The 25178-nt window shown below is 42.9% G+C and overlaps 1 protein-coding gene across 7 annotated transcripts in view; it reads left to right on the top strand.

Moving 5' to 3' along the window:
* The window catches only part of dennd5b (DENN/MADD domain containing 5B), a 52981-nt gene extending 28275 nt beyond the window's left edge, over positions 1–24706 (top strand). For 2 of the 7 annotated variants that reach the window (XM_041030003.1, XM_041030001.1), the window contains 19 exons: positions 6757–6944; positions 9756–10337; positions 11035–11266; positions 14038–14188; positions 14332–14422; positions 15731–15862; positions 16022–16174; positions 16459–16540; positions 16861–16942; positions 17414–17542; positions 17981–18102; positions 18540–18685; positions 19396–19437; positions 19911–20029; positions 20293–20480; positions 20728–20810; positions 21054–21180; positions 21281–21446; positions 21738–24706. In XM_041030003.1, the coding sequence (XP_040885937.1) occupies positions 6757–6944; positions 9756–10337; positions 11035–11266; positions 14038–14188; positions 14332–14422; positions 15731–15862; positions 16022–16174; positions 16459–16540; positions 16861–16942; positions 17414–17542; positions 17981–18102; positions 18540–18685; positions 19396–19437; positions 19911–20029; positions 20293–20480; positions 20728–20810; positions 21054–21180; positions 21281–21446; positions 21738–21921 (2999 nt within the window). In that variant the 3' untranslated portion in view covers positions 21922–24706. Of the gene's footprint in view, positions 1–6756; positions 6945–9755; positions 10338–11034; positions 11267–14037; positions 14189–14331; positions 14456–14709; positions 14821–15730; positions 15863–16021; positions 16175–16458; positions 16541–16860; positions 16943–17413; positions 17543–17980; positions 18103–18539; positions 18737–18775; positions 19298–19395; positions 19438–19910; positions 20030–20292; positions 20481–20727; positions 20811–21053; positions 21181–21280; positions 21447–21737 lie in introns of those variants that run through there. The other 5 variants (XM_041030004.1, XM_041030002.1, XM_041030006.1 and 2 more) reach the window with 4 other exon arrangements.
* The last annotated feature ends 472 nt before the right edge of the window (positions 24707–25178 follow it).

Raw genomic sequence — 25178 nt, 5'->3', positions numbered from 1 at the left:
AGTAGACTGAGGCTGAGATTAGAAAGTCGCTTCAGGACAGATTGTTTTGACTATAGTGGCATACACTGTATTGCTTTCAGTAACTGCACGGACACTGTGAAAAGTCTGAATCCAAGCAATCATCTGAGACACTGAATAGTGTCTGACGCTATAAAGAAATACATAAGAAATATGTAAGCTAAATAAATACCAAAGGTGGCAAGTGTAATTCTTATTCACTTTCTTTACAAGAGTGAGATAAAAAAAGATCAATGTCACTCTTGTCTGTGTGTTCAGTACAGAGCTGGCATCAGGACATGGTTAGCCTAACTTAGCATAAAGACCGGAGGCTGTGGAAAACAGTTAGCCTGACTCAAAAGGCTAACTGTTTCCAAAATTCAAAAACAGACAATAACAATTTGTGGTTTTAGGTACACACTGCAACTTTTTTTTTTTTTTGACACAGTGGCTGTGTGCAGCTTCCTGGACTCTTATTGTCTCCATCAGGTGGCCAGGTTTGGTTCCATCAGGCCTGTACAGAGACAGACCAAAACCTCTGCTCATTAGCCTAGCATACAGCCAGAGAGGCTGCATGGAAGCGCTGAGTGGATGGCTAAGCTTGGTCCAGAAATAGTTGGAGCACACTGGAGCTCTTTTAAATATGTCACCTAGTGGTGTCCTCTTCTTCTACAGTGGAATAATGGCACAACCACAGAGTTGGCACTGAGATCAACTGGAAACAGTAATTAGCATGTCCTGTAATTTGAAACTTGTGCTAAAATTGGATGGAAAACTCACTCACTAAATAAAAGCTGTAGGAAACCTAGCTAACACCAGCTCATACTAAAGCACAGATAGAAGACTGATATCAACCGTCTAATCTCACCATCAGCAAGAAAACAAATGATTGTATTTTCCAAGATGTTGAACTAATCCTCCTTTAAACACTGAGTAGTAAGCACCGACTTGAACAAACAAAAAAATAACAGTACCCACAGAAACAGATTGTATCAGTAGAACATGAAAAGGAAACTCAGAGTGTACATCTGCTAAATTTAGGGAAATTGGAGGCTCACTCTTTCACTCTCTCATCTCATCATGATTTGATGAAAATGGGTCTCAGTGTTTTATTTATCACTGTCAGCATCAAAGCCAATCAGTCCTGAAGGGAAAATGATTAAAAACCAGGCGCTTGCTCAAGTGAGAAGAGAAGAAAAACATCCCCGCTTCATTAGGCTAGTGGCAAGTAATGGAAGGGGATGTTAATGAGGCACTGCCCTGCCATATGTTCCCACGCTCCTCCTGATCATTCAACAAGCAATTACACACCGTGACAGACGGAGACATCATCTGAACCCCCCCACACACCAACATGTAGGGAAAGAAAGCGATGGGTAAATGTCTCCTCCAGAATCATGGGGCTTCCGTGTAGTTCACTTACAGTCCTGGCAGGAATCCCTGAGCCTGGAAGCCAGTCAATGCACACAGTGTGGACCATGCTCATTTGGTGCCCTTATCGCCTAGTGGCACATGTGTACAATCTCTGATGACAAAATTTACGTCACTCAGACCTTAGCGGACGTTCATCTGTTCAGACATTTGGAAAGTATAACACCGGCCTTACTGTTCAAACTCACGCATCTTAATCATCGTGGCATTGCCACTGCTGGGCCAGCACAATCCTGTCCTACCCTTTTTCACAAGACGTTGGCAACCACATAGACAGAGAACATGGAGAAGACATCAAACATGCTGTGCAATAGAAACATGCTGCCATTTTAAGAGCTCTAAATAGAGCAAATGGAGCGTGAACACGAGTGAGGGAGGGAGCAATCCCTGCAACCAGGTTCGACATCTGTGGAAAACCTGAAACCAGAAGAGATGTTAAAGCAGCATATGCAGGGTTTCCCTCAACAAAACATATTAGCAGATTTGGTGGTCATTGGGACTGGGTGAATCAAAGGCATTCTGGTGACATTGTTTTATAGTGTGATTTTCCCAGGTTAGTTGACCAATACTCGAAAGCCTGATTTCCTGGCACGTTCCTTTGATCTATCATGGGATGCTTCTATAAGCCTCTTTCATTTGGATTTATTTTTAATCTTTCCTTCCATACAACAATTTTCGGGCTCTTTTACGATGCCACAACATTATCATGGTGCAGCTGCTAAAGCCTACCATCTCTGCCTTTGAAGATCACCTAGTGACAGCTGTACACCACAAACTGTTTGCTTCTTCCCTTGTGAGACTGAGCTGTCGGTGTTTATCAGTCCCAGATGAACCGTTATAGTTTCACAATGACTCAACATGTCCCCGTCCTGCTTTTCATCACCACGCAGCAGGCGCCAGGCTTTGCCGTATCAGATTTGCTTCTTTTCAAATGATTACCATTATGCTTGTCATATTTTGAAGGGGAGTTTCACCGGCGATGCAGCAAAATGTTGTCTAAGATGAATCAGCCCTTCTGAAAAGCCTGCACCTTCATCAATTTCAATTAGTTCAAGCAAGAGGAAATAAAATCCCAGTTCTTTTCTCATCGTGTTCTTGTTAAACCCCACGAGGCCTTGCTGTGGGTGACTTTGATGTGCTTCAGTGTGAGGAAGGAGGAGGGGATGTTGAGGGGGTGGATGAGGGGTGTGAAGGAATGTTGCACATAGGAGTGCAGAGCAACAGGTTGGAGAGATTGTGCCGCAACATGAAAAAAGAGATGGGAGTGTTTGAGTCGGATTCTGTCTGCGTGTTTCCCTCTGATGACTGTGTGTGTGGGAAAAAAACTTTGAACATGTTCAGACTTGAGAGAGACAGCAAATGCAGACTGAAACATACAGTACACACACACACACACACACACACACACAGGAGGGATGAGTCTGATTAGCCAGTTTTGTTGCTTTGTGGTTTGGCAGTGAGATGGAAAGTTAGCTTAACAGAGAGAAAGTTACAGATGGGAAAACATATACTATTTTGAAACAACTACAGCTGAGCTTAATGCTAATGCCACCATGCTAACATGTTCACAATGACAATGCTAACATTAACCAGTTTATTGCGGTCACCATCTTAGCTTAGCGGTTTAACATGTCAACATTTGCTAATTAGTACTGAACAGAAAAAAAAATATGTCATTAGTTTTGCTCTTCCAGGTTCTTAAAGTTAGAACCTGGTAAGAACCTCTGGCTAGCAAAGCGAGAAGGTTGTGTGTTTGAATCCGAGTTTTCTTCTTGTGCTAGCTTGTTTCCTCCCACAGTCCAAAGACATGATTCTAAATTGTCCATGGGAGTGTGAATGGAAGTCTTTTGACCTGTTCAGGGTGTACCCCACCTCTTGCTAAATGTCAGCTAGGAATGCCCCTCTGTAGTGCTTCCTGTTCCCATCCTTAAACACCAGTTCTAGAGTGGCTAAAAAGTAAAGGATGAGGATGTAAAAGTGCCACATGTAATGTGTAGCTGAGTTGACAAATTAATACTTTGCTCTTTCCTCTCTTTATTTTAGTAGTTGTGAAAATGAAGAATGAAAGTGTGCGGTTGTGTGTCAGCTTAGTTGCACTTTAGCACAAGTCACCTCAGTTCATATTAGAGGAAGTCATCATGTACTTGTAGCGCTGATGTTAATAGCCTTTATTTAGATAAGGTGTTGTGCTGAGTCAGCAATGTTTTGTGTGGAGGAAACTCAAGCCAATCCTTGAGTCAAACAGCATTTAAAAAATAAAATTATAATCTATGATACAAATGGGGTGGGCAAAATAATAGACACACCATTCTCTATACAAATCAATTCAGTAACACACTGCAGCCTCCAGAATGATCACACAGTTGAATCAACACCTCTCTAAAACAGTTTCAACACAAACGGAACATTAGCACTTTCATGGAGGGTTTATTGTATTAGATTGCATTCATTTTAGCTAGGTGGCGCTAATAAACTGCCAACTGTTGTACAGTACACTTCAGTAACATCACATGACATTCTTTGTGAAGGTTGAAAGGACAAAAGACCTACTTGTCTTGATCCTGAGCGATGCATCTGTTTGTTGTTATACTGGATGAGGTCTGTCGATCATTATTTCTGAGCTGGTTGCAGCTGTGAGCGCTCTTCGAATTTAGATTTTGTGGATCCAAACAACTCATTCCTCAGATATTGAGGTTCGTGGATGAAAAAACATATACATTTAAGACTGGTTCTTTGTACTTTAATATTTTCTATACTTTTAAATATAAATTATATAGATGCTGCTGTAAATATTTTTGATGACTGCCCTCAGTCAGCTTCACCTTTGAATAACCAGGTGTTATGTGGATGTTGCTGTCATGTTTTATGTATGATAACAATGGAAGATTCATGGTTCATTAGAATCCTTTTTTAAGCTTTGCTCACAGCATTTCCTTCTCCAGTTTAACTCATTTTTGTGCTTCAATAATTGAGGTGGCTTCCATCTGTATAAAATACGGATGTGATGCTTGTCCGCATACCTAATGCAAGTCGGACAGAGCGTTTCATCCTCTGAAATCAATGATGAGGTTGGAAAGCAGCCTCAGGACTGATGGTATGTCCTTATAAAGGCATGAAGTACCCTTTTTAAGAACAAAGTGTTCCAACTTGTTTTAATTTTGTGCTGTTAATAATTCTGTAAGACGTCATTTTTGGAGCTCCGGACAACACCGCTAAAATAAATGGCTTGGCAGCAGTAAATCCAATCTCCTTGGACTTTTAAATTATCCTAACTTGGACAATGTTTTTTTTTTTAGTTGATGGTACTGAATTTGAATTTAGTGATTTAATTGGCAGATATCTGGGACAAACTGGCCCCTTAAGTTACATTACATTCAAAATTCTTTTGAATTTCTGAGCAAATTAACAAGAGAGAAAAAACATCAGTTGTGTAATGATAAACGCTGATAAATTGGTTGGGTAGTGTATAGTTGATGGTTATGGGATGAGATTACGCCACCAAACCCAACATGAAATCACAGAGTGACTGATTAGAACAAGTTGCTGCAAAGCATGATGCAGGGAAATTGAAAGTTGCGTAAAAGGTGAATACTGTGAGAAAGAATTCTGGAATTCAGTGTTCACACAGAACACCAAGCTACACACACATACTTGTTCTGATATCTTTGTGAGGACACACGTTGACATAACTCTAACCTTAACCATTCAAACAGAATGCCTAAACACGAGTGAAGAAGAATGTGTGTCAACACTGCCTATTATTGGAGAACATAAATGTGTTCGTGTTTGCCTCCTCCGTTTATCCATTTATCGTTCTGACAAGTATTTTGCCAGTGTGTGTTTAACTGACATGCATGCACACACACACTCGTTATTATTCCATCTGTGCACATACAGACAGGAGGACACTAACTGAAGGAGGTGGTTCTGATTGGATGAATTACCACAGTCCTGTGGTGTTTTATTTCTTTGTCTTTTTTCTTTGTCTTTTTCATTATACCCATCATAATAATGTAATGAAACTGCTGTTGAACTCAATATTAAAGCCAGCCTGCAGCCTACAACCGCTGGCCTTAATCTGTTTCAGGGAACAGGAGTGGGAATACTCTGAGACGTGTCCACTCATATGCGGACAAGGGATTGAAAAGAGTCCATCAGAATTATTATTCCTTTTGTGTTTTTGTGGGGGTTTTTTGTTTTTTTTTTAACGCTCACTTGCTTCAGTTCAGTTCAATTCAAGGGAATCACTCTAAATCATTTGATTAAAGTCTGGAACGAAGCTCAGAAACCTCTCAGTGCTTCTCCTTCTGCTCCATTCAAGAGTCTATTTAGTGCAGTAAAATCATCTTGTCACCTTATTTATAGAGTTTAGCAACACTGAGGATCTTTACATAACAATCTAAATACAGATCACTGCCTCAGCTTTATGTAATCGCCAAATGTACAGTACATCTCGTTCTGGTTTGTGGTGTGATAATCAGCTGTCCACATCATTTTTGAAAGCTTAATGTAAATGTGTAGTGATTCTTGGTAGCCTGAGTGTTTTCCAAGTGTTTTCTTTATGTAGGCCCTTTGAACATGGTAACTTGTATATCATCTTTCCTGTATGGCAGAGACATGTATAAACTGTCCATCAGGCTTTTCCCTCCACATTGTTCTGCATTGGTTGATTGTGATCAACAACAGTTTGAAACCAAACCAACAATGAACTATTGGGTATCAGCTTCTCTTTGAGCTCTGTGACTTGCTTTTATCGTCCCTGGTTTTCCGACTACCGAATTCCTGAAAAACTCCCAAAACATTAAACAGTGTGTGTGTATTACTATGATTTTTCATGTCATACTTAATAGAGTTTTTAATATGGGGATTTTGTTAATTATTGCTTCTTTTTTTTTTCATTTGTTTTGGTAGGTTTGAAAACGTAGCGTGAAACAGGCAGTAGTTCGTGGAAATGTGGAGTTTTTGCGGTTACAGAGCAGTTCAGTGAGCTTCCCTCCTCTCCGTGAAAACACACACACACTGTAGGTTGTTTTGACTCAGTCTCATATACATTGTCCTACTGCCCCAAATACTCTCTAGAGATAAACACAATACACGCACAGTCTCCTCCACTTTCCTCTTTGTTTGCTAAAAACTACAGTGGCCAGCTGTTTTGGGAAGTTACTGAACCTTTTATATATAAAATAAAGATATAAAATTAGCAAAAGCAATAAATGGACACAAGTGCATCAAAACATGGAGTTAAATTTAAAAAAAAACTTTATATCTGATATAAAAGTTTTGCACTTTAATTCTAATTCTCTCATCATAATTCTCTTTCCCCCTCAGACTACCAGCGGCTGATGACCGTGGCAGAGAGCATCACAACCCTACTGTTTCCTTTCCAGTGGCAGCACGTCTATGTCCCGATCCTGCCAGCCTCCCTGCTCCACTTCCTGGACGCCCCCGTTCCCTACCTGATGGGCCTGCAGTCAAAGGAGGGCACTGACCGCTCCAAACTAGAACTTCCTCAGGAGGTATGCCAGCCAGCCTATGTTGTTAACAGCAGTGTTTGGCAGGTTAAAATGTCCAGTTTGAGAAAATAGACCTTAGACCTCACAGTACCAACCGTTCAGTTACTCTTAAACCACAGGATAACCCTAACCTGGGTTAACCCAGGACTCACTGAACACTGTTCTGGAACAGATTTAAAGGAATAGATCAGACTATAAATAAATATAAGTAAATATTCTTATTTACTTTCTTTACATGAAAAGATTAACATCATTAGCATTAAAGGCTAATCTGTGCTTTTCAACTTTGGATGGGGGGAGCTATGCAAATGCCCCCCCACAATTCCCAGGCTTGGGCTAACTGTGAAACCAGGACGTTAGCCACAAGCTTTCTCTCTCTGAGGTTTAGCCCACGGCCAAGACCTGTCAGTGTTAAAGGATCCCATGAGTTGATTTGAGGTTTTTGACCATAGGGCTCTGGATTTAAGAGCCAGGGTTGAATGCCTGTGATTGGGGTTAGGTCAGATTGGAGACTATAAGAGAAGGATCCCTGGCAAAGTGAGACATGTTCTGCAGGTGTGTGCAAGCACAAGCTGCAGCATTGTGCAGTCAGGGCTCAGTGCTGCTGACAGTACAAACTTTCCAAGGCCAACACTGAATAACAGCAACATGCACTCACAGACACACACACACTTTTTTTTTACTGTTGCTGTGAGGACTCATTGACATAATTCATTCCCTAGTCCCTAACCCTAAACTGATTCTAACCTAAACTCTTAAAGTCTTAACCCTCAAAAAGCACTTTAAAGTTGTGTGGACCAGTTTAAATGTCCTCACAGCAATGGTTTTGAACTAAGGTTTGTCCCCATTTACACACACACATTTTTTTTTACTATCTTTGTGAGGACACTGATGTAGTGCACTGTTATATTGCATTCCCTAGCCCCTCAGCCAAACCTAAACCTGATTCTAACCTGAAGGCTAAAACCCTCAAACACCCTTTAAACTTATGTGGACCAGCTAAAGCAGTCTCACACAGTCTTTTCTGCACAACCAGAAAAGGACATATACACAGACACACACACACACAGGCAGACTACCAGGCTCCTGTTGAGGTACACAGGAAATTAAAAAAAAAAAAAAAACACCTTTCTATTTTAAATGACATCCTGTCGCTTGTCTATTCACATGCACGCACTCACTCACACACACGCACACACACACACATGCACGTAGCTGAACAGGTAATTCCCTATTATTCATCTACCCATTCCCCTCAAGGCACAGTGAACCTGAAGTGGATTTTCTTCACCTCCCCTGTCTTTGTGCCTTTTTATTTCAGACACCTAGTGAGGAGGTGAATGTGTGCTGGATATAAACCACTATTCAGGGTTACAGTTAATGTGTGTGTGTGTGTGTATGTGTGTGTGTGTATTCACGTGTTAAGGCGAGATAAGGCCCCTAACAAAGCCAAACACGGAGACGCGCTGGCTTCCGGCTTTGCTTGCATTCCCCGACTCCCAGTGCTGGTTAATCCGGGCACATTACATATGGATTCTAATCATCCCAGTCAGCGCAGCAGGGGATGCTGCCGGGGAGCACACACCAGCCCGTCTGCCTCTTCTCCTCCTCCTCCTTCCACTCAAGGGGTCCCCCCATCCTCTGTCTGCCAACATTGGAGAATCTCCGATGTGTTTCCGAATCATCCTTTGAAGTGGTGGTGACCTAGAAATGGGCTGATGATGAAAGAATGACTTAAAAGTGAATGAGAGAGAGGAAACGGTAGCTGTAATTGGTTAATTAATGTCAGACAAGCTTTGTTAACCTTATACTTTAATCTAGGTCTTTTTTTTTTGCCTGATGTCAAAGAACAAGTCATTTTTGAATTGTAGACAAGATTACGCAATACTTTTTGCTGCCTTTTTCCATATTGTTCTCCTCCCTTCTCTCTATATGTATTAAGACTCAATTATCAGTTTATGAACATGTAATTAAAGCAGCACCACAAACCACATCCTCCAAATCAATCATAGAATTGAATCAGCAATAAAAAATTTAGCATTTAACATTTTAGCTTTTAAGAACTAGATGTGTTTCTCAGGAGATGGTGTAGACCAAAACAGAGCTAAAATTTGGAGTGAATATTTGTGTTACATTCATCAGGGACGCAAACATTTGCTCCAGTTGAGTCATGCTGTCCTGAGGTCCACTAGATGCATGAATAGCAAACTGACTGTTGGCTTCACAAGGAAGATCAGAGGTTTTGCTTTAATTCCACGTGAGGGTGTGATGCTAACTCCATTATGTCAGATTTAGGTTTAGCTAGATGTTAGCTTTGACTCTCACAATCATTTAGTTGCACCTGTACTTAATTTTGTGGTGTTTGGTTGGATGTTGAAACTTCTCCACCAGAACATGAACACACCACATGCTGGTGTGTGTGTTGGTGCTCTCTGGCATGTTCAACTTCATTCCCATTGGCATGGTTTTTGTGTAGCTTAGTGCTCTAGTACTCAGATCAGAGTTTTTGCTTTAATTCCACGTGAGGGTGTGATGCTAACTCCATTATGTCAGATTTAGCTTTATCTCTGACAGTGTGCTATTATCATACACTGACCTACATTCTTCAGACTCTGCTGCATCTCCCAGCCCCCATCATACCTCCTAAAACCAGTCTGTCCTCATTATGCCTCCTGATAATACCTGTCCCAGCTTCCTGGACCACCCCCGGTCGTTGCTGTCAACAGTAGGAATGTATAGTACAATCAGTTCACAGGGATCACTGTCTGTTCCTGAGCTATATTGATGTAACATTGACATCTTTCCCTGTCCTAGGCCAACCTGTGTTTTGTCGATATTGACAACCACTACATTGAGCTTCCAGAGGACTTCCCCCAGTTCCCCAATAAGACCGAGTTCATCCAGGAGGTCAGCGAGGTACTGCAGGGCTTTGGTATCTCTGCCAGCAGGGGGGCCCCACCACGGACCGGCAGCAGTCTCGGCAGCAACCCCTCCACACCAAGCAGGGAGCGCAAGACCGTTGCCCTCCAGCAGCTTGAGGATGACGGGCGCAATGGCAACCTGGCAGGGGAGGACCTCGCTGTGTTGGAGCTGCTGCAGGGAAACGCCACCTTGGAGCGACTGCAGGCACTGACCAAACGCACCGGGGTGACGGTGGCCCGCGTGGACGCCCTGAGGGCTGGGGTCAAAGCCCAGGTGACAGGCGACCGGCAAGGGAGCAGGACAGCAGCTGAAGAGGAGGAGCTGAGGAACGCCAAGCTGACCGTCCAGCTGAGAGAGGTGTTCGCCAGCCGCTTCACCACCATGTTTGCCGACTACGAAGCCTTTGTCATCCAGAGCGCCCCGGACCTGGAGTCCTGGCTCACGAACAGGGAGCAGATGCACAACTTCGACAAGGTAATGAAATCAAACACAAACACAGAGAGCGTATTTATAAACTGAGAAACAGTTTCAGATGAAAATGTTTTGTGCCTTGAGTATGATTAATTTTGACCCAGTTGTTATGTCCACACTACATGCAGCACATTGCCCTGGTGAACTGTGGATATGCCATCCACTGCATCGCTGTTGTTCAATTTCAATTTTCAATTCAGTTCAATTCAATTTTATTTATATAGCGCCTTCCACAATCAAAATTGTCTCAAAGCGCTTTACAGAGACCCAGAGCCTGACTCCAGAGCAAGCACTTAAGGCGACAGTGGCAAGGAAAACTCCCTTTTAACAGGAAGAATCCTTGAGCAGAACCTGGCTCAGATGGGGGACCCTCCTGCCGATGGCCGGGCTGGGTGAAAGGAGGAAAAGGAGGAAGATAGGACAGCTAGGAATGGAGGAGAGGAGGAGAAGGACATGCAGCATATAAAACATGATCAAACAGGGTTGGCAATGGACAATGTTAGAGGGCCAGCATTTAGATTACAGTTAGTGAACAGTTAGTGGATAATGTGTGCTCAGTAACACCATAGTAACACCATAGTCCTGTAATAAATTCTCTTTCATGAAGGTTTTAATCTTCAGTTTACTTCTTGACTTTACTGCTGACTTTATGTGACCACATGTATATTTGTGAATCTCCCTGGTGCTCGTGTTTCTCCAGGCCTCATTCCTGTCAGACCAGCCGGAGCCCTACCTGCCCTTCCTCTCCCACTTCATTGAGACACAGATGTTCGCCACCTTCATCGACAACAAAATCATGTCCCAGTGGGAGGAGAAGGAGACGCTGCTGCGCGTCTTTGACACTCGCATCGACAAGGCCCGCCTCTATAACGTCCGCGCCCCCAGCCTCCGCTCCTCCAGCTACCAGAGGTGCTCCATCCTTAAGGAGTCTGGTAAGCTCAGCAGGGAGAGGTGTGAGGACTCAGATATGTTCAAGCGTGGTTTATTTAACTGGAAACATGATTAAAATGGAACAAAAGTGGTTAGAGAGGGAAAGAGAAGGTTAGGTATTGGTTTTAATTTGCATGCAGTTTAAAACACACACATCCACACACTCTCCATCCAGCTCTACACCTCCTCCTCCTCCATTACTCCTTCCTCTCTTGTCTCATTCTCATTTCTCTGCATCCCAACACACACACACACACACACACACTCAAGCACACACTCTCTGATACCACCTTACTGCAAGAGTGTTTAGTCAGGCCATTTTTTTTCTTATTTTCTCAATTAGTGCTGCTTGGGTTTCTCTTTGTTAATCCTTTAATTGATGCTGAATGTGCAGTGTGAAGCAGGAGGTCAGACTCAGGGCTGAGTCAGGCTGTCAGAGGCCAGCAGGGAATTTGTGAGGATGCCTGCATGTTTGTGGTTTACCCATGTCCACAGTACTGTACAAAAGCACAGGATTACAGGTTCACTTACAGGTAATACACCTAAAAATTAAGAATCAAAGGGTCATATATGTTTCAGTATATATAAACGTGAAGCTAATTTGCTAATTTTCTTTGGAGAGTGGGAATGAGAATAGAGCTGAGTTTTAAGTGTTTACTAGGTGGAGATGTACACATCTCTAAATTAACAAATTGCACTACACTAACTTGTTCTTACCTATAAATTAGTTGTTTCTACATATATACCCACTAACTGCCAATTCTTGCGGCTGTTACTTACCCAAAACTAACATTAGCTTGCTAATAAATGAACTGTTAAGACTGCAGTGTAGAAGAGGTCAAAGATGATAGTCGACAAATGTGTCTCGACACTTTATCAAAATGCTGTTTGATATGTAAATTGGGAAGATTTTAAATAAAAAATAATAATACAATGCACAGTATTGTAAGATGTTAGAAACCACTGAGTAGACTAATTACTAAATGACTCATTCATTTGAAACTATGAATATTACTCAATCTGAAACACATATTTTTTTACATATATAAATATGAATATGGTGGCCAGGATGTTGAAAGATTGAAATAATGCCCATAAACATCTTTTAAAGGTGTTGTATTTACACTTTAAAAATTAAAAAACTAAATTGGCCTCTCAGTTTGAGTGTTAATTTTGAAAAAAAAAAAAAAAAGTTTTAATTTTTTCCTCCAGAGCAACATGCTAAGAGCTTTTTGTCTTCTTTTAGCATCTTGAGATCCATGTAGCCATAGATTTAGTTAGTCTAGTTTGCTGGATGCCGAACTCTAGAGCACACCTACAACATTATGGCAACCACATCATTTACACAGTTATGCTAACACTCACTTCTCTCTTAAACCACACATTGCTGCTTTGTTATTTTGTGCACGGATTAAATAAGACAGCTGGAAAATCTTTACACTAAGCTAGGCTGGCCACATCCTGACTCCGGCTCTGTAAAAACAACACAGCATACACGCGGAGTCATTTTTCTGGCCACCCTCTGAGCCAACTTTCAGTCCACAATTTTCTCAGTGTGCTCAGGTTTGGTCTCCTCCTACACCTGAGAAAAATATCTGGCCGTTTAGCTCCTCAGTGCTCTACTACACTCACTAGGTAATTGCTAACTGTGTTTGCTGAGCAGGTTGTGAACAGTGGGTTTATCAGGGGCTTTTGTGCTGAAAACAAAATATTGCCTGTTGCATTTTTAAACAAGGCGGATGAGAGCCTGAACCAAAACAGAACCTTAGCCTCTGTGAAACAAAAACAATTAGCTTAAAGCAGCTAAAATGCTATGTAGGGCTGAGGTCAGATGCAGAGTTGGTCTGAATGGGTTAATCACTTGAAAGTAACACCTTTAACATTAAACAGATATTATGTTGATGTATTATGACACTGATATATTAATATGCCAAAATTTCTACATCTGTATTTAATTATGTATAAAAACATAGCAAAGATATATCACAGATGATAGCTGTCCATATGAAATATTTCAGTGCTGACTGAACCCGTCCAGATCATCAACCATCAATCTAAAGAACACAAACATTTCACAATATGATGTTATGGAATGTTCTGAATTCATACTGAAACAGCTGTGGGAACTGATTTGGCCTGATATGTCAGAGAGATATTACGATGATTCAAAACAACCCAGCGAGTAGCTGTGTATGACAAAACACACAGTGATTGTATCAACTTTCAGTTTGGCAGCTCAGATCATTATTGCTAACTGCAAACTCTCCGCTGTTTTTGGCATGTGTGCGTGTTTGTCCATGTCGTGCTTCCACTCTGTTCATACTGTCGGACTGAGCCATGTAAAGGGTGAGCTCATTTTTCAATCCAACACACAATAAGTTCAGCACTCGAGCGGGGCTGCTTAACCCAGAACACTTCCACAGTTGTCCCTCGGTGAGAGGTCACAGTGAGACCTGTCTTTGTCATTACACCCTCAGCTTCCGCCTCTCTGATTAAAGCATAATGGTCTGTTCATAACAAATTGGATCTTACTTTTCTCAGGAAGTTGTGGGAACATGATGACGTCACAGAAAATAAGTCTGACTCGTCAATGTTAGCATGACGTTACAACTAGTTGTGTTTACACGGACTCCAGTAACCTTGCTGTGAAACTACTTTACAACTGTTCTATTCACATGAGAAAGGAGCCTGTCCTCTGCATATGTCTCACACGAATTATAGGTTTTATAGTCCCTACAGTAATGTATTACCTATTTTTGTCTCCCCTCCACAGCCCAGACCATCGAGCAGCGGCTAATGAAGATTGACCACACGGCCATCCACCCCCACCTACTGGACATGAAGATCGGCCAGGGCAAATACGAGCAGGGCTTCTTCCCCAAACTGCAGGCTGACGTGCTCAACACGGGTCCAACCAATAACAAGTGAGTCAACCCTTCCTCTCTTCACAGGTACAAGCGCAAGAGACCGGCCAGCACACCTCCGCTCGTCCACCTTGTTTCCAGCAACAGCATTCAGCCATTTGATAAAGGTCCAATAGACGCAGTGACATGTGTTTGATTTGCAGGTGGTCTCATAGGACAATGACAGCTCAGCGAAGGAAAGACCGCCACAGACAACAAACAGAGCATTTGAACCTCGATAACGACTTGAAAGAGGTAGAGAACCTCCTCATTACCTGTCCTCCACGTGTCCTCTCCTCCTCCTCTGGTCTGCAGCTGTTTATTTTCTCTCTCTGTCTCATGGTGTCATATTTTTGTTCGTCTTTGTTCTGTTGACATGAATTTCTGTTGATTTCAGTTTGAACTTGCTTTTGTCTTTTGTCTTTTTTTTTCTTCATGTGCATGCTGCCTTCTCTGCTTTCTTTTTCCACTCTGTCCTTTTGTTTCTGTCCTCTCCTGTCTGCTGGTGTGTGTGTCCCCCGTGCCGGACTCTCCCTTCTCAGCAGGTGGAGGGCTGTGTGGTCCTGCAGAACTCCATGGCATTTTGGGAGTGGGACAATGCGTCCCCTCCACCTATCAAACCGCCTAAAAAATCTGCCTCTGTGTCCTGCCTGGTATGTGGACGAGCTGCCCATGTTGTAGACTCCCTCTCTCACAAACCCACGCCCCCCTTTCCACCCCTCATCTCCACCCTGATCTCCACTCCTCTTAGCCAGGATCCCAGCTGGCTGGTTTACTGAAAGGCTCTGTCCTGAAAACAAGCAAAAGCAAAACAATCATTGAGGTATTAGTTGTAGCTATTGTATCTGTTTACAGCGAAGCCAGTGTGTGTGAGTGTGTGCTTCCTGTCGCCTGCAGTTCTGCAAACACTACTACATGAGTACTACGCAGTCATTACTACATTATTACATGAGTTCTCAGCAGTCAGTACTAAATTATTACATGAGAACTCAGCACTGGAAAATAGTTTGTATGTTATGTTACTGTCATTAGCACTAACTGGCTTTCACTGGCTTTCACTCCTCTCCTGCATCACAACCTTTCCTGTTGCCTGACGTGTACCCCCCTCCTTTGGAGTGTTGGTGTGCTTCTCACATCAGAAAATCACAAGTCTGTAGTAACAACAGCAGTACTTAACTAAACTGTGAGCTGTTTTTAATCATCAATTCTCCAATGGTGGGAAGAGTTTTGTTCCCTGAAAAGAATCAACATCAAATGCCTGTTAAAAAAAAAAAGGGAAGTCAGGTCACTGATCATGGAGCATCATTTATCCTGTTTACAGTGACAGCAGAGACACAGCTGATTCAAATCAGATAAAGTTATCTGTCAGTGAGGTTTAACGTCTCAAGCCTTAGTGTGTGTGTGTTAAAGATAAATTCTTCACAGTTACTTCAAAGGCAACACAGATCGTGACCGTTAAAGTACCTCTCTTTATTTCATACTAAAATAACATTCAGGTCAGTGTCCCTGATCGGAGCATGTGCGTTCTCCAGAGCTCACTAACTGGTTTTCTTTGCTGTTCAGAAGTACATGCAGGAAGCCCGTGGCCTGGGGAAGAACCTGCGACAGCCCAAACTGTCTGATCTGTCTCCTGCCGTCATCGCCCAGACCAACTGGAAGTTTGTGGAGGGGCTTCTCAAAGAGTGTCGCATGAAGGTGGAGTAGACATCCACAGCAGTGTTCCTCATGTGCTTTACAAATGTCTCTGCAACTGACGTAGTTCCCGATCACGCACAGCCCCCCGTGTGGTTTTCACAAACTCAAAGCTCTGAGGAGTTTTCTGATGCAGTTTCTGATGTGTGTGTGTGTGTTCAGACCAAGCGCATGCTGGTGGAGAAGATGGGACGGGAGGCGGTGGAGCTGGGCCACGGCGAGGCCAACATCACCGGACTGGAGGAGAACACTCTGATCGCCAGCCTGTGTGACCTGCTGGAGAGGATCTGGAGCCACGGGCTGCAGGTCAAGCAGGTCAGCACACACACATACACATACGACACACAGGGAAGCATAGATGATACTGATCTGATGACACACACACTGTCAGCATAAACTGTGGTTAATCAGATATTTACAAACATGTTGGATACTGAAGCTAAAAGGTCACGACCTGATTAATCTTCTTTGATAAGGCCTCATTTTCCTTTTCGGTGAATGCGTTAGCTGTTATCATGTCAGCTGTTAGCATGTTAGCTGTTGTCACCTGTGTTCATTGTGACTTTGGTTTTCTGATGTATACTCCTTTCACACCCCAGGGGAAGTCGGCCCTTTGGTCCCACCTGCTGCACTACCAGTCCCGAGAGGAGAAGCTGGAGCAGCAGCAGACTGATTCACCATGTAACAACCAGCCCACACACAAACACGTATACTTGTACTTACAGCTTTGTAAGGACACCCAATGACATAATGCATTTCCTAGCCCTTAATCCTAACCCTAAGCTAAACCTGATTCGAACCTGAACCCTAAAAGTAGGTCTTAACCCTCAAACAGCCCTTTAAAGTTGTGAGGACTGACCAAATCCTCACTCCATAAGGTCTGTGCTCAAAACAGATTGGTCCTCACAATGATAGATCTACAAGTACACACACACACACTGTGAGTCTTAGTCTCTATGATACACATTTCTGAAGCTGTATCCTGTATTTCTCCTCAACAGCATCATACGTTCCTGAGAGGAGGAAGTCGGATTCGTCCATATCGATGCCATATCTCCGTTTGTCCCTTATCCAGGATATGAGGTACATGCCTCAACATCCTGTCCTCTAGAGACGACAGGATGTTGTCATGAGAAATCCACCCACTCTTTGAGTTCTAGGTCGACTTCAGATAGGCAGTTTAAGAAAGTCACACCTCCTCTTCCTCTGCAGTGCCTGACATCCTCACACTATTTTACTAAATGAATATATTTTTTTGTCTCGTCTGATACGCAACATGTCTGGAAATTTGAAATCGGTGTTCAGCCATCTTTCGGTTCACACTGCAGCCCACAAAAGTAAGAGGGTTTAGCACAGCTCAGGTCTCCCCTACTCATGAGATGAATTCATTTCACAAGGCATTGTGGGATTCCAGGTGACACAAGACAGACCAGTGATATGAAAAGATTTTTGCCTGGAACCGACAAAGAAAAAAATGTCACAGTGGTGAAACAGGAAGTTGACTATTTACGTGCTGTCAATAAATGTCTATCATTCCATCCTCTGTCTCTTCAGGCACATTCAGAGTATGTCGGAAATCAAGACAGACGTGGGCCGAGCCAGAGCCTGGATCCGTCTGTCACTGGAGAAGAAGGTCCTCTCTCAGCACCTCAAACAGCTGCTGTCCCGTCAAGCCTTAACTAAGTGAGAATGCTTCTGATATATGTCCAACAAAACACACACACAAACACACACACTCATAATATAGATAACTGGGTTCAGTTTCAGGTTCAGGTTCAAGGTGGGGACGTGAACCAGATGTTCATTTGCCAAAGCAGCTAGTTTGTCCCCATCCTTGCAGTCTTTTCTCTCATTAAAGTTTAACATACTGTTTGAAAATAGTTCAGTATGAAGCATAAATCTCACCAAGGAGCAGAATGCTAACAGCCACCGCAGGTAACGCGATTGCATTTTCCGTCTGAGCCACAAGGGGCAGCAATGAGCACATTCATGCATCCCTTAGTCAGCCTGGCTTCTCTGGGTTTTTAGAGACGGTGGTCGTCAGACAGCAGGTAAAACATCAGTAGATAAGATTATCCTGCATTTGATCATGAACCCGGCGTGCGTGTGCTTTGCCTACAGGAAGCTGTACAAGCGTTATGCTTTCCTGCGCTGCGAGGAGGAGAAGGAGCAGTTCCTCTTCCACCTGCTGTCGCTCAACACTGTCGACTACTTCTGCTTCACCAGCGTCTTCACCACCATCAGTGAGTTCTCCCTCGGCCGCATTGCGCGCCTTCCACCCAATATCAGCTCAGACTCACAGTGAAATATGTTTCGTGACAACACGTCTCATAGTTTAACTGAAAATACCCAGTGGTGGAGTGGAGAGGATCCCTCCTGTAGATCCAAAAAAATCCTTGACACTTATGGGATATAAAATAATTATTACTAAAACATGGGCACTGGCTTTTAACTGCATTCAAGGTTAACTGGAACCAGAAGTCCACTATTATCTACAATATTTAAAGCAAACTATGACGAACAAGGTTGGTAGTTAGTAGTTAGTTTGTCCAGAGATTTACTTTTGTTAGTGAACAAGGAAACCAAGAGGAAAGTAGATGGATAACATGGAAATGGGGCAAGGCTGAGACAAATCTGCGAATTCACAATCTCTTCTGACACTGAACGTTTGTCCCTGCAGTGATCCCGTACCGAGTCGTCATCATCCCCATCAAGAAGCTGAGCAATGCCATGACCACCTCCAACCCCTGGGTGTGTGTGTCGGGGGAGCTGGGAGACTCAGGTATCATGCAGATCCCCAAGAACGTCCTGGAGATGGCCTTTGACGTAAGTAGCGCCGACCTCTAACGGGCACCAGGGGGTGTGGTGTGCGGGCGTTGGGTTGTGTGTTTGTGTGTCTGGCACCTTTTGTTCAGAGTGGAACCATCACACTCATGCTTGCTAGCAGCACAACACTGGTTTAAGTTTAATCTATGTGAGATTCCTCTAATCCATAGAACAAGACATGAGCCAGACATCATTAAGGATAGAATGATGATTCAGGGCGTGACTACATGTAGGAAACGTGGAAATCCAGCCATTAAGTGGCCTGGTTAGACAGTGGGTTGGGAAGCAGTCTCAGCAATGAACATGGTCAGTGCATTGTTATTATTTCTGATACTAATGATGAATGAAAGCACAGAAAAAAGACCCCAGTTGTAATAAAGTGGCGCCGTCTAAAAATAAATCAGAGTACTGAACTTCAGAATCTTCAGTGTTCACTAAAACCTGTATTCCTAAAAACATAGAAACACATTATTTCCTACATATTATTGGACAGCTGCAGGACTCAAGCTAACTTAAGACAGTGGGTGACAGCTAGCATAGAAGGTTTTCCTTGTCTTTGTCTTGTCTTCTCACGCTGCATGTCTGCACTGCTGAAGTGTCTTTTTCAGTTTGCATGACGGATGATGTTTGTGTTTTGGTTCCGTGATCGCCATACCTCCATTTTCATTGTCTGTCCATTGTGTCTTAACAAGTGTTTCCATCTCCCTCAGTCTGCCTTCAGGCCTCACACGCACATCTACGCCTTGTTCAAGGTTAGAGGATGCCCCTGCTCCATTCCCCCCCCCCCTTCATCATCATCCACCTCCCCCCTCTTTGACATACTTATTTTCCCATTGGTGTCATTGTCTTTTTCCCCTGTAGGCACCGTTGTCCTGCTCTGTTATCTGCTACAAAGTGTTTTCAGAATAGAAACACCGCCTTTACTTGAGATACACTCCCACCCTTAACTCTATAATATACATATTAATGTTTAATGTAGCTGGGCGTTATGACTTACTAAGTCTAGCCGATGTCAGTGCAGTGCATGTTGGGATAGCCTCTTTTGAAAAGCATGAATTCAACTCATTCTCATTTGAAGTCCATGAATTAAACAGGAAAATGCAAAAAAATGGAGAAAAAAAATCTTAATAGTAAAATTAAATATAACTAAGTTATATTTAATTGAATTTAAAAAAAATACTCTGTATCAACTAGATTTTCTCGCTGTTTGTGTGTCTGTGTTTAGTGCCAGAACCTGGGGAAGCTGACCACAGTGCAGCTGGGACATGACAACGCTGGTCTTCTGGCCAAATGGCTGGTGGACTGTGTCGTGGTGCGCAATGAGATCACAGGACACACATACAGGTGAGTGGAGGAGGCATTAGTTCTTTTGTTTTGTTTTTACATTCTAAAAAAAACGGATTTAAAAGATTAATCACTGACGAAAACAATCTTTAACTGCAGCCCCGCCAAATATATATGTCAGCAGAGTAATAGTGCATTTGTTGGGGACTATTTTCAGCGGCAGATTAATCCACATTTGCAGATTTTTTTTTGGCATTTTCTGTAGAGAGATCATGAGGCCGCAGGACGCTGTGTGGTAATGAATGTTGTGTGGTTCCCTCCAGGTTCCCATGTGGCCGATGGCTCGGTAAGGGCGTAGACGACGGCAGCCTGGAGAGGGTTCTGATCGGTGAGCTGATGGTGCCCGGCAGCGAGGACGAATCTGGGAGAGGCTGCCGTACGCCTCCGCTGCAGCGCTCACCGTCCCAGACCAGACGCATCAGCATCACGTCGCTGTCGGGACGAGGATGCAGTCAGTATCCGTCAGGGCCTGGGACTGATCAGATCAGGGGAAATACATTCAGGAGATTTTAGAAATACTGAGGCTGTGAATTAAACACCCAACTAGACATAAAAAGTATCTCAAATGTTTTAATTATTTGGCCTTTTTCTTTTTCGTTTATTGAATAAGCTGTTCAGCTCTATGTTTTTGTACGTTTGATTTAGAAAATTCTGTTCTCAGAGCTTCTGTACTGATGCAGCTGTTGTCCTGATTCCAGAACCAACCTCAGGCCAGATCCAGGAAGCCATCGGGGAGGCAGTGAACAATATCGTCAAACACTTTCACAAGCCAGAGAAAGAGGTTCGTCACTGATGTCATCCTCAAAGTCACAGTTCCACTGTTTTATAGTGAAGAAGCTCTTTCTTCTTTTTTTTTAATATTAGCTGAATCATTGCTGTTCTGTCTCTGAACCCTTCATGGCTGATAAACGTGGACTTAAAGTGGTTTTTGGAGCCTGACATACATTCTGATTTCTGTTCTCTGTGTATTTCTTATTCTTATTTTCTGTGTGGATCCTTGGTGTCCTGGCGGTCTTGGGTGCAGAGGGGCAGCCTGACGGTGCTTCTGTGCGGAGAGAACAGCTTGGTGGCAGCTCTGGAGCAGTTTTTCCATCACGGCTTCAAGTCTGCCCGGCTCTTCCAGAAGACGGTGTTCGTGTGGGACTTTGTGGGTGAGGGAAAGAGCTGCAGCACCACCTTCTGCTGGAAATGATGAATGAACTCTTTGATTTCTGTCAGAGAGACTAATGTCCGCTCTTTAAACATATGCAGAGAAGGCCGTTGCCTACATTGAGTCAGCTGACCAGATGGGAGACCTTCAGGAGACGGGGGGGATGACTTGTCAATCACTCTGTCACTACATCAACGCAATCAACTCCACCCCAAGGAACATCGGAAAGGATGGGAAGTTCCAGCTGCTGGTGTGCCTTGGAGCCAGGTCAGTGTCAGGACCACACCGGTGTCCTTTAGGGTTCAAGCTGACATGGATGGATAAATAGATTCATTGGTGGGCTGATTGGATCCTGATTAACTCTCCCACCATCAACATATGCTTTCAAAAGTTCACTGACTTTGTTATTTTTCCAAGAACTTACACACATTACAGACTGTGAGCTGGTCTCAGTGAGTCAGGTCTCTGGAGTGGCTTTAACTTCTCACAGAGTTGACTTTGTGAATTATTGAATAGTCAAGATCTTATCCTAGTTCATCCCCACTGTTTACTTTGCAGAGACCGCCTGCTGCCCCAGTGGCTCCCCCTGCTGGTGGAGTGCCCTGTGATCCAACAGATGTATGAGGACACGGCCCTGCTCAGAGACCGCACCACTGTCAACGCCCTCATCGGTGTCCTGGAAACGCTTCACGACTTCCCCATCACACTGGAATCCTCACTGGTAAAAGGTATCGATCTTTAGCTCCAGGACGAAGACCTCTGGGGAGCCGCCTGTTTTTCCCCAAAACCTCTTTCACCTCCACCACCACCAGCTTCACCTGCTCTGCCCTCTTTAAGCCAGTTGGCTCTGCGATTAGATGGAGTAACAGGGACAGAAATGAGGGGACAGTTGAGGAAATTAAAGAGACATTTATTTACCAAAGCAGGATGTTCCACTGCTTGATGTGAGAGTTCAGGACTTTGGATCAACCATTAACTTGGATGCTGTATTATTAATCCACCTGTGGATCTGAGGGACTTTTTTTTTTTCATTAAACCACAACCACTGCTATATCATGATTCACTTCATTAACAACAAATCTCAAGTGTTTTACATGACAGTGAAAAAGTTTCTAAACATAAGATCAGTTTCAAACTGACTTCCCGCCTTCCAGGTAGACTTTGGTTTTAGTTCAGTCCAGTACACAATGAAAATCACCATCTCACACACTACTGTCCATGGCTCTCAGCTCCAAGCCCGTTGGTCCTAGCTGTTTCATTTTTTAAAATGGCTAATTCATTTTATCAAAGAAGCAGGAAGAAGTAGTGCATTTGTTGGGGACTATTTTCAGTGGTGGATGAATCCACATTTGATGCTCTAGTGAGTATTTCCAGCAGCAGGACAGTGTGTGTGTGGGACTGAATCAGAATAAACTACAGTGTGTGTGTGTTCACGGTAACGAAGGAACATATCACCCAGTGCAGCAATTTGGATCAGGCTGCCTGGAAGTAAGGAAATCAGTCTAAAATTGCTGACAGTAATAAAAACTCACAAGAAGATGAATGGTTCTTTAAAGTTCTAGTAGCAGCAGCAGACCTTTCCCTGTGTGCTAGCTGTGTAGCCTAGCTTTGCTCCGTTAGGTAGAACTAGATAAACTGTGATGAACTATGAATATCCTCACACCCTTGTTAGCATTAGCATTAGCGAGCATGCCTATGGGATGTGGAAAGAAGAGACGACCTCAGGAAGAGACGGAGCTATAACTGATGCACTGGAACAAGGACTACAGAGATGATTGTGGACTCACACAGTGCGGTCCTGTGGAGTCTCCAGCTCTCCATGCCCCCCCCTCTCCCCGGACTTGGTTTGGGCATTTTCTCAGCTCATAATCCTGTGGATGAACACAAAAACGGATCCCAGTGATGTGGATCAGAGTCAGGAAGTCAACCTGTGGCTGCATGGACATTCCTACCAAAGTACAGGCACCAAGCTGGCTGTTTTTAATGTGCTGTCCAAGTGTGTGTGTGTGTGTGTGAGAAAGAGATATTACAAAGATGTGTGTGCTCTGGTGTGTGTTTACCCTCCATTTATTTTTATATCTTCCAGCTTAAAGTTTTCAAAGTTATCTACTGGTTTCCGGACGAGACTGTAACACTGTGTATGTGTGTTTGTCTGTGTGGGGGCTTGTTTTTATATCCCTGTGGGGACTTAAACTGACTGCATACTAACCCGTGGGGGACTCATTTCACTGTGGGGACAAACATCTAGGTCACTAAGACTTGGGTTTAGAGTTTTTGGGTTTACTTGGGTTAAGGGCTAAGGTCAGGCATTTATTTGGGATGGTTAAGTTTAGGGTAATGGGCTAGTGAATGCATTATGTCAGTGAGGGTACCCCACATGAGTAGTGAAACAAGTCTGTGTGTGTGTGCGTTACATGTATGTCTCACACATTCATTTATAATTTCACATTACCAATGTTGCCATTTCAGTAACACCGAAGATGTTCAACAAAACAGTCTGAACTCGAAGTCCACTTACTAGCTTTTTCCAGAGCTTTCAGCCACGTCTCATGCACTTCATTAGGGGATTGAGTTTCCAGTCGTCACATGACTTAAGCTCTTCCAAAATCTAGACAGTGGACTATCAGATAATTTTGTCAAACTATGAATTCCCAAGGTCCAGAATGAATTTTGACTCATGTAAGCAAGTTCCTTTCTTTAAACCAGTGTAGTAAACACTGGAAAACAGTTGCTAACAGTGGAGAGTGCAAGGTGAACAAGCCACTTGCAGTTTGGTTTATTTAAAGAGCATACTGAGTGAATCCTCCTGTTTCATCATGTTTTAATGGAATAGTTCAACATTTTGGGAGGTGCACTCATTCACTTTCTTGCCATGTCTGTGCGATAAGTCCAGAGCTAGCTGTCTGAAGAGACAAAAGTATGTCTACTGGTCTACTGGTAACAAACCTGGCAACCTCTCTTGTCCTCGCTTGTCCTTGTGGACAATAAAACTGGGAATGTGTAATGCTTTTAAAGGAGGATAAGGCTAAATCTTAATTTAAAAACAAACTTTCATTGATTTCCTAAAACAGCTGAGCACTTCACTCAAACAGAAAAGAGAGAATTTGGAGGGTACTATTTTCAGGAGCGGATTAATACACAGTTGATTCACTGATTCACAAGTAGGCATTTACTGCTCTACAGACGTTTTTTTGTTTTATTTTGTTTTTGTTTTCTACTTGTTAGTAATCATACTGGATTTCTTAATGTACAAACTGTTTGCTGAGGACATGCAATGTGGACTACTGAGATTCCTCCCCCGACTACTGCACCGTTACTGGGTTGATTTGTTACACGGACATGTAGCGTGATGAGTGGCATTAACCCCGAGTAGACCTGCTCAAACAGGAAGCGCTACTGACAGCCATGACAGCGGCAGTTGTGCATCACCAGACAAATAGAGTTTCGGTGTCTGCGTTGGACTGACGACTCTGTTCTGATATTTATTATTATTATTTCAATAAAAAGCACCCAGTGTGTTAAAAGTGTCTTTTGCCCATAGACTACAGTTCATGCATGTACAGTGTGCACATCCATTAGAAATACAAATTTCTCATCATCTTTAATATATTGTAAATATATATTCATTTTCTTATTTCTGAGTTAAATCAACTAAAAATGTCCAATTTTTTAATTCCATCATCACATCAGTCTGTGTTTCCAGATGCTGGGATACAATAATGAAGTTCAGGAAAACATTTAATTATTAGTGGGGGAAAATATTAATATTAATATTAATATTAATTGTTCTTCAGTTTCTGAAACTTAAAGAGCCCAAATTTTTCAGATGGGGACAATGTTTGTTAATTTAGTTTAATTTAATTCAATAGATAGAATTCCTACAGCTGTAAACCCTTATTAAAATACAGGTGAATTTAGTTTCAGCATTGAAAACATTGAAGAACATTTTGTCATTTATCGCTTATTTATTATTATTATTATTATTGTTGTTGTTATTGT

This window comes from Toxotes jaculatrix, chromosome 22 (assembly GCF_017976425.1).
Source record: "Toxotes jaculatrix isolate fToxJac2 chromosome 22, fToxJac2.pri, whole genome shotgun sequence".
Lineage (NCBI taxonomy): Eukaryota > Metazoa > Chordata > Actinopteri > Toxotidae > Toxotes > Toxotes jaculatrix.
The sequence above is the reverse complement of the archived record's forward strand: the minus strand, read 5'-3'. Positions and strand labels throughout refer to the sequence as shown.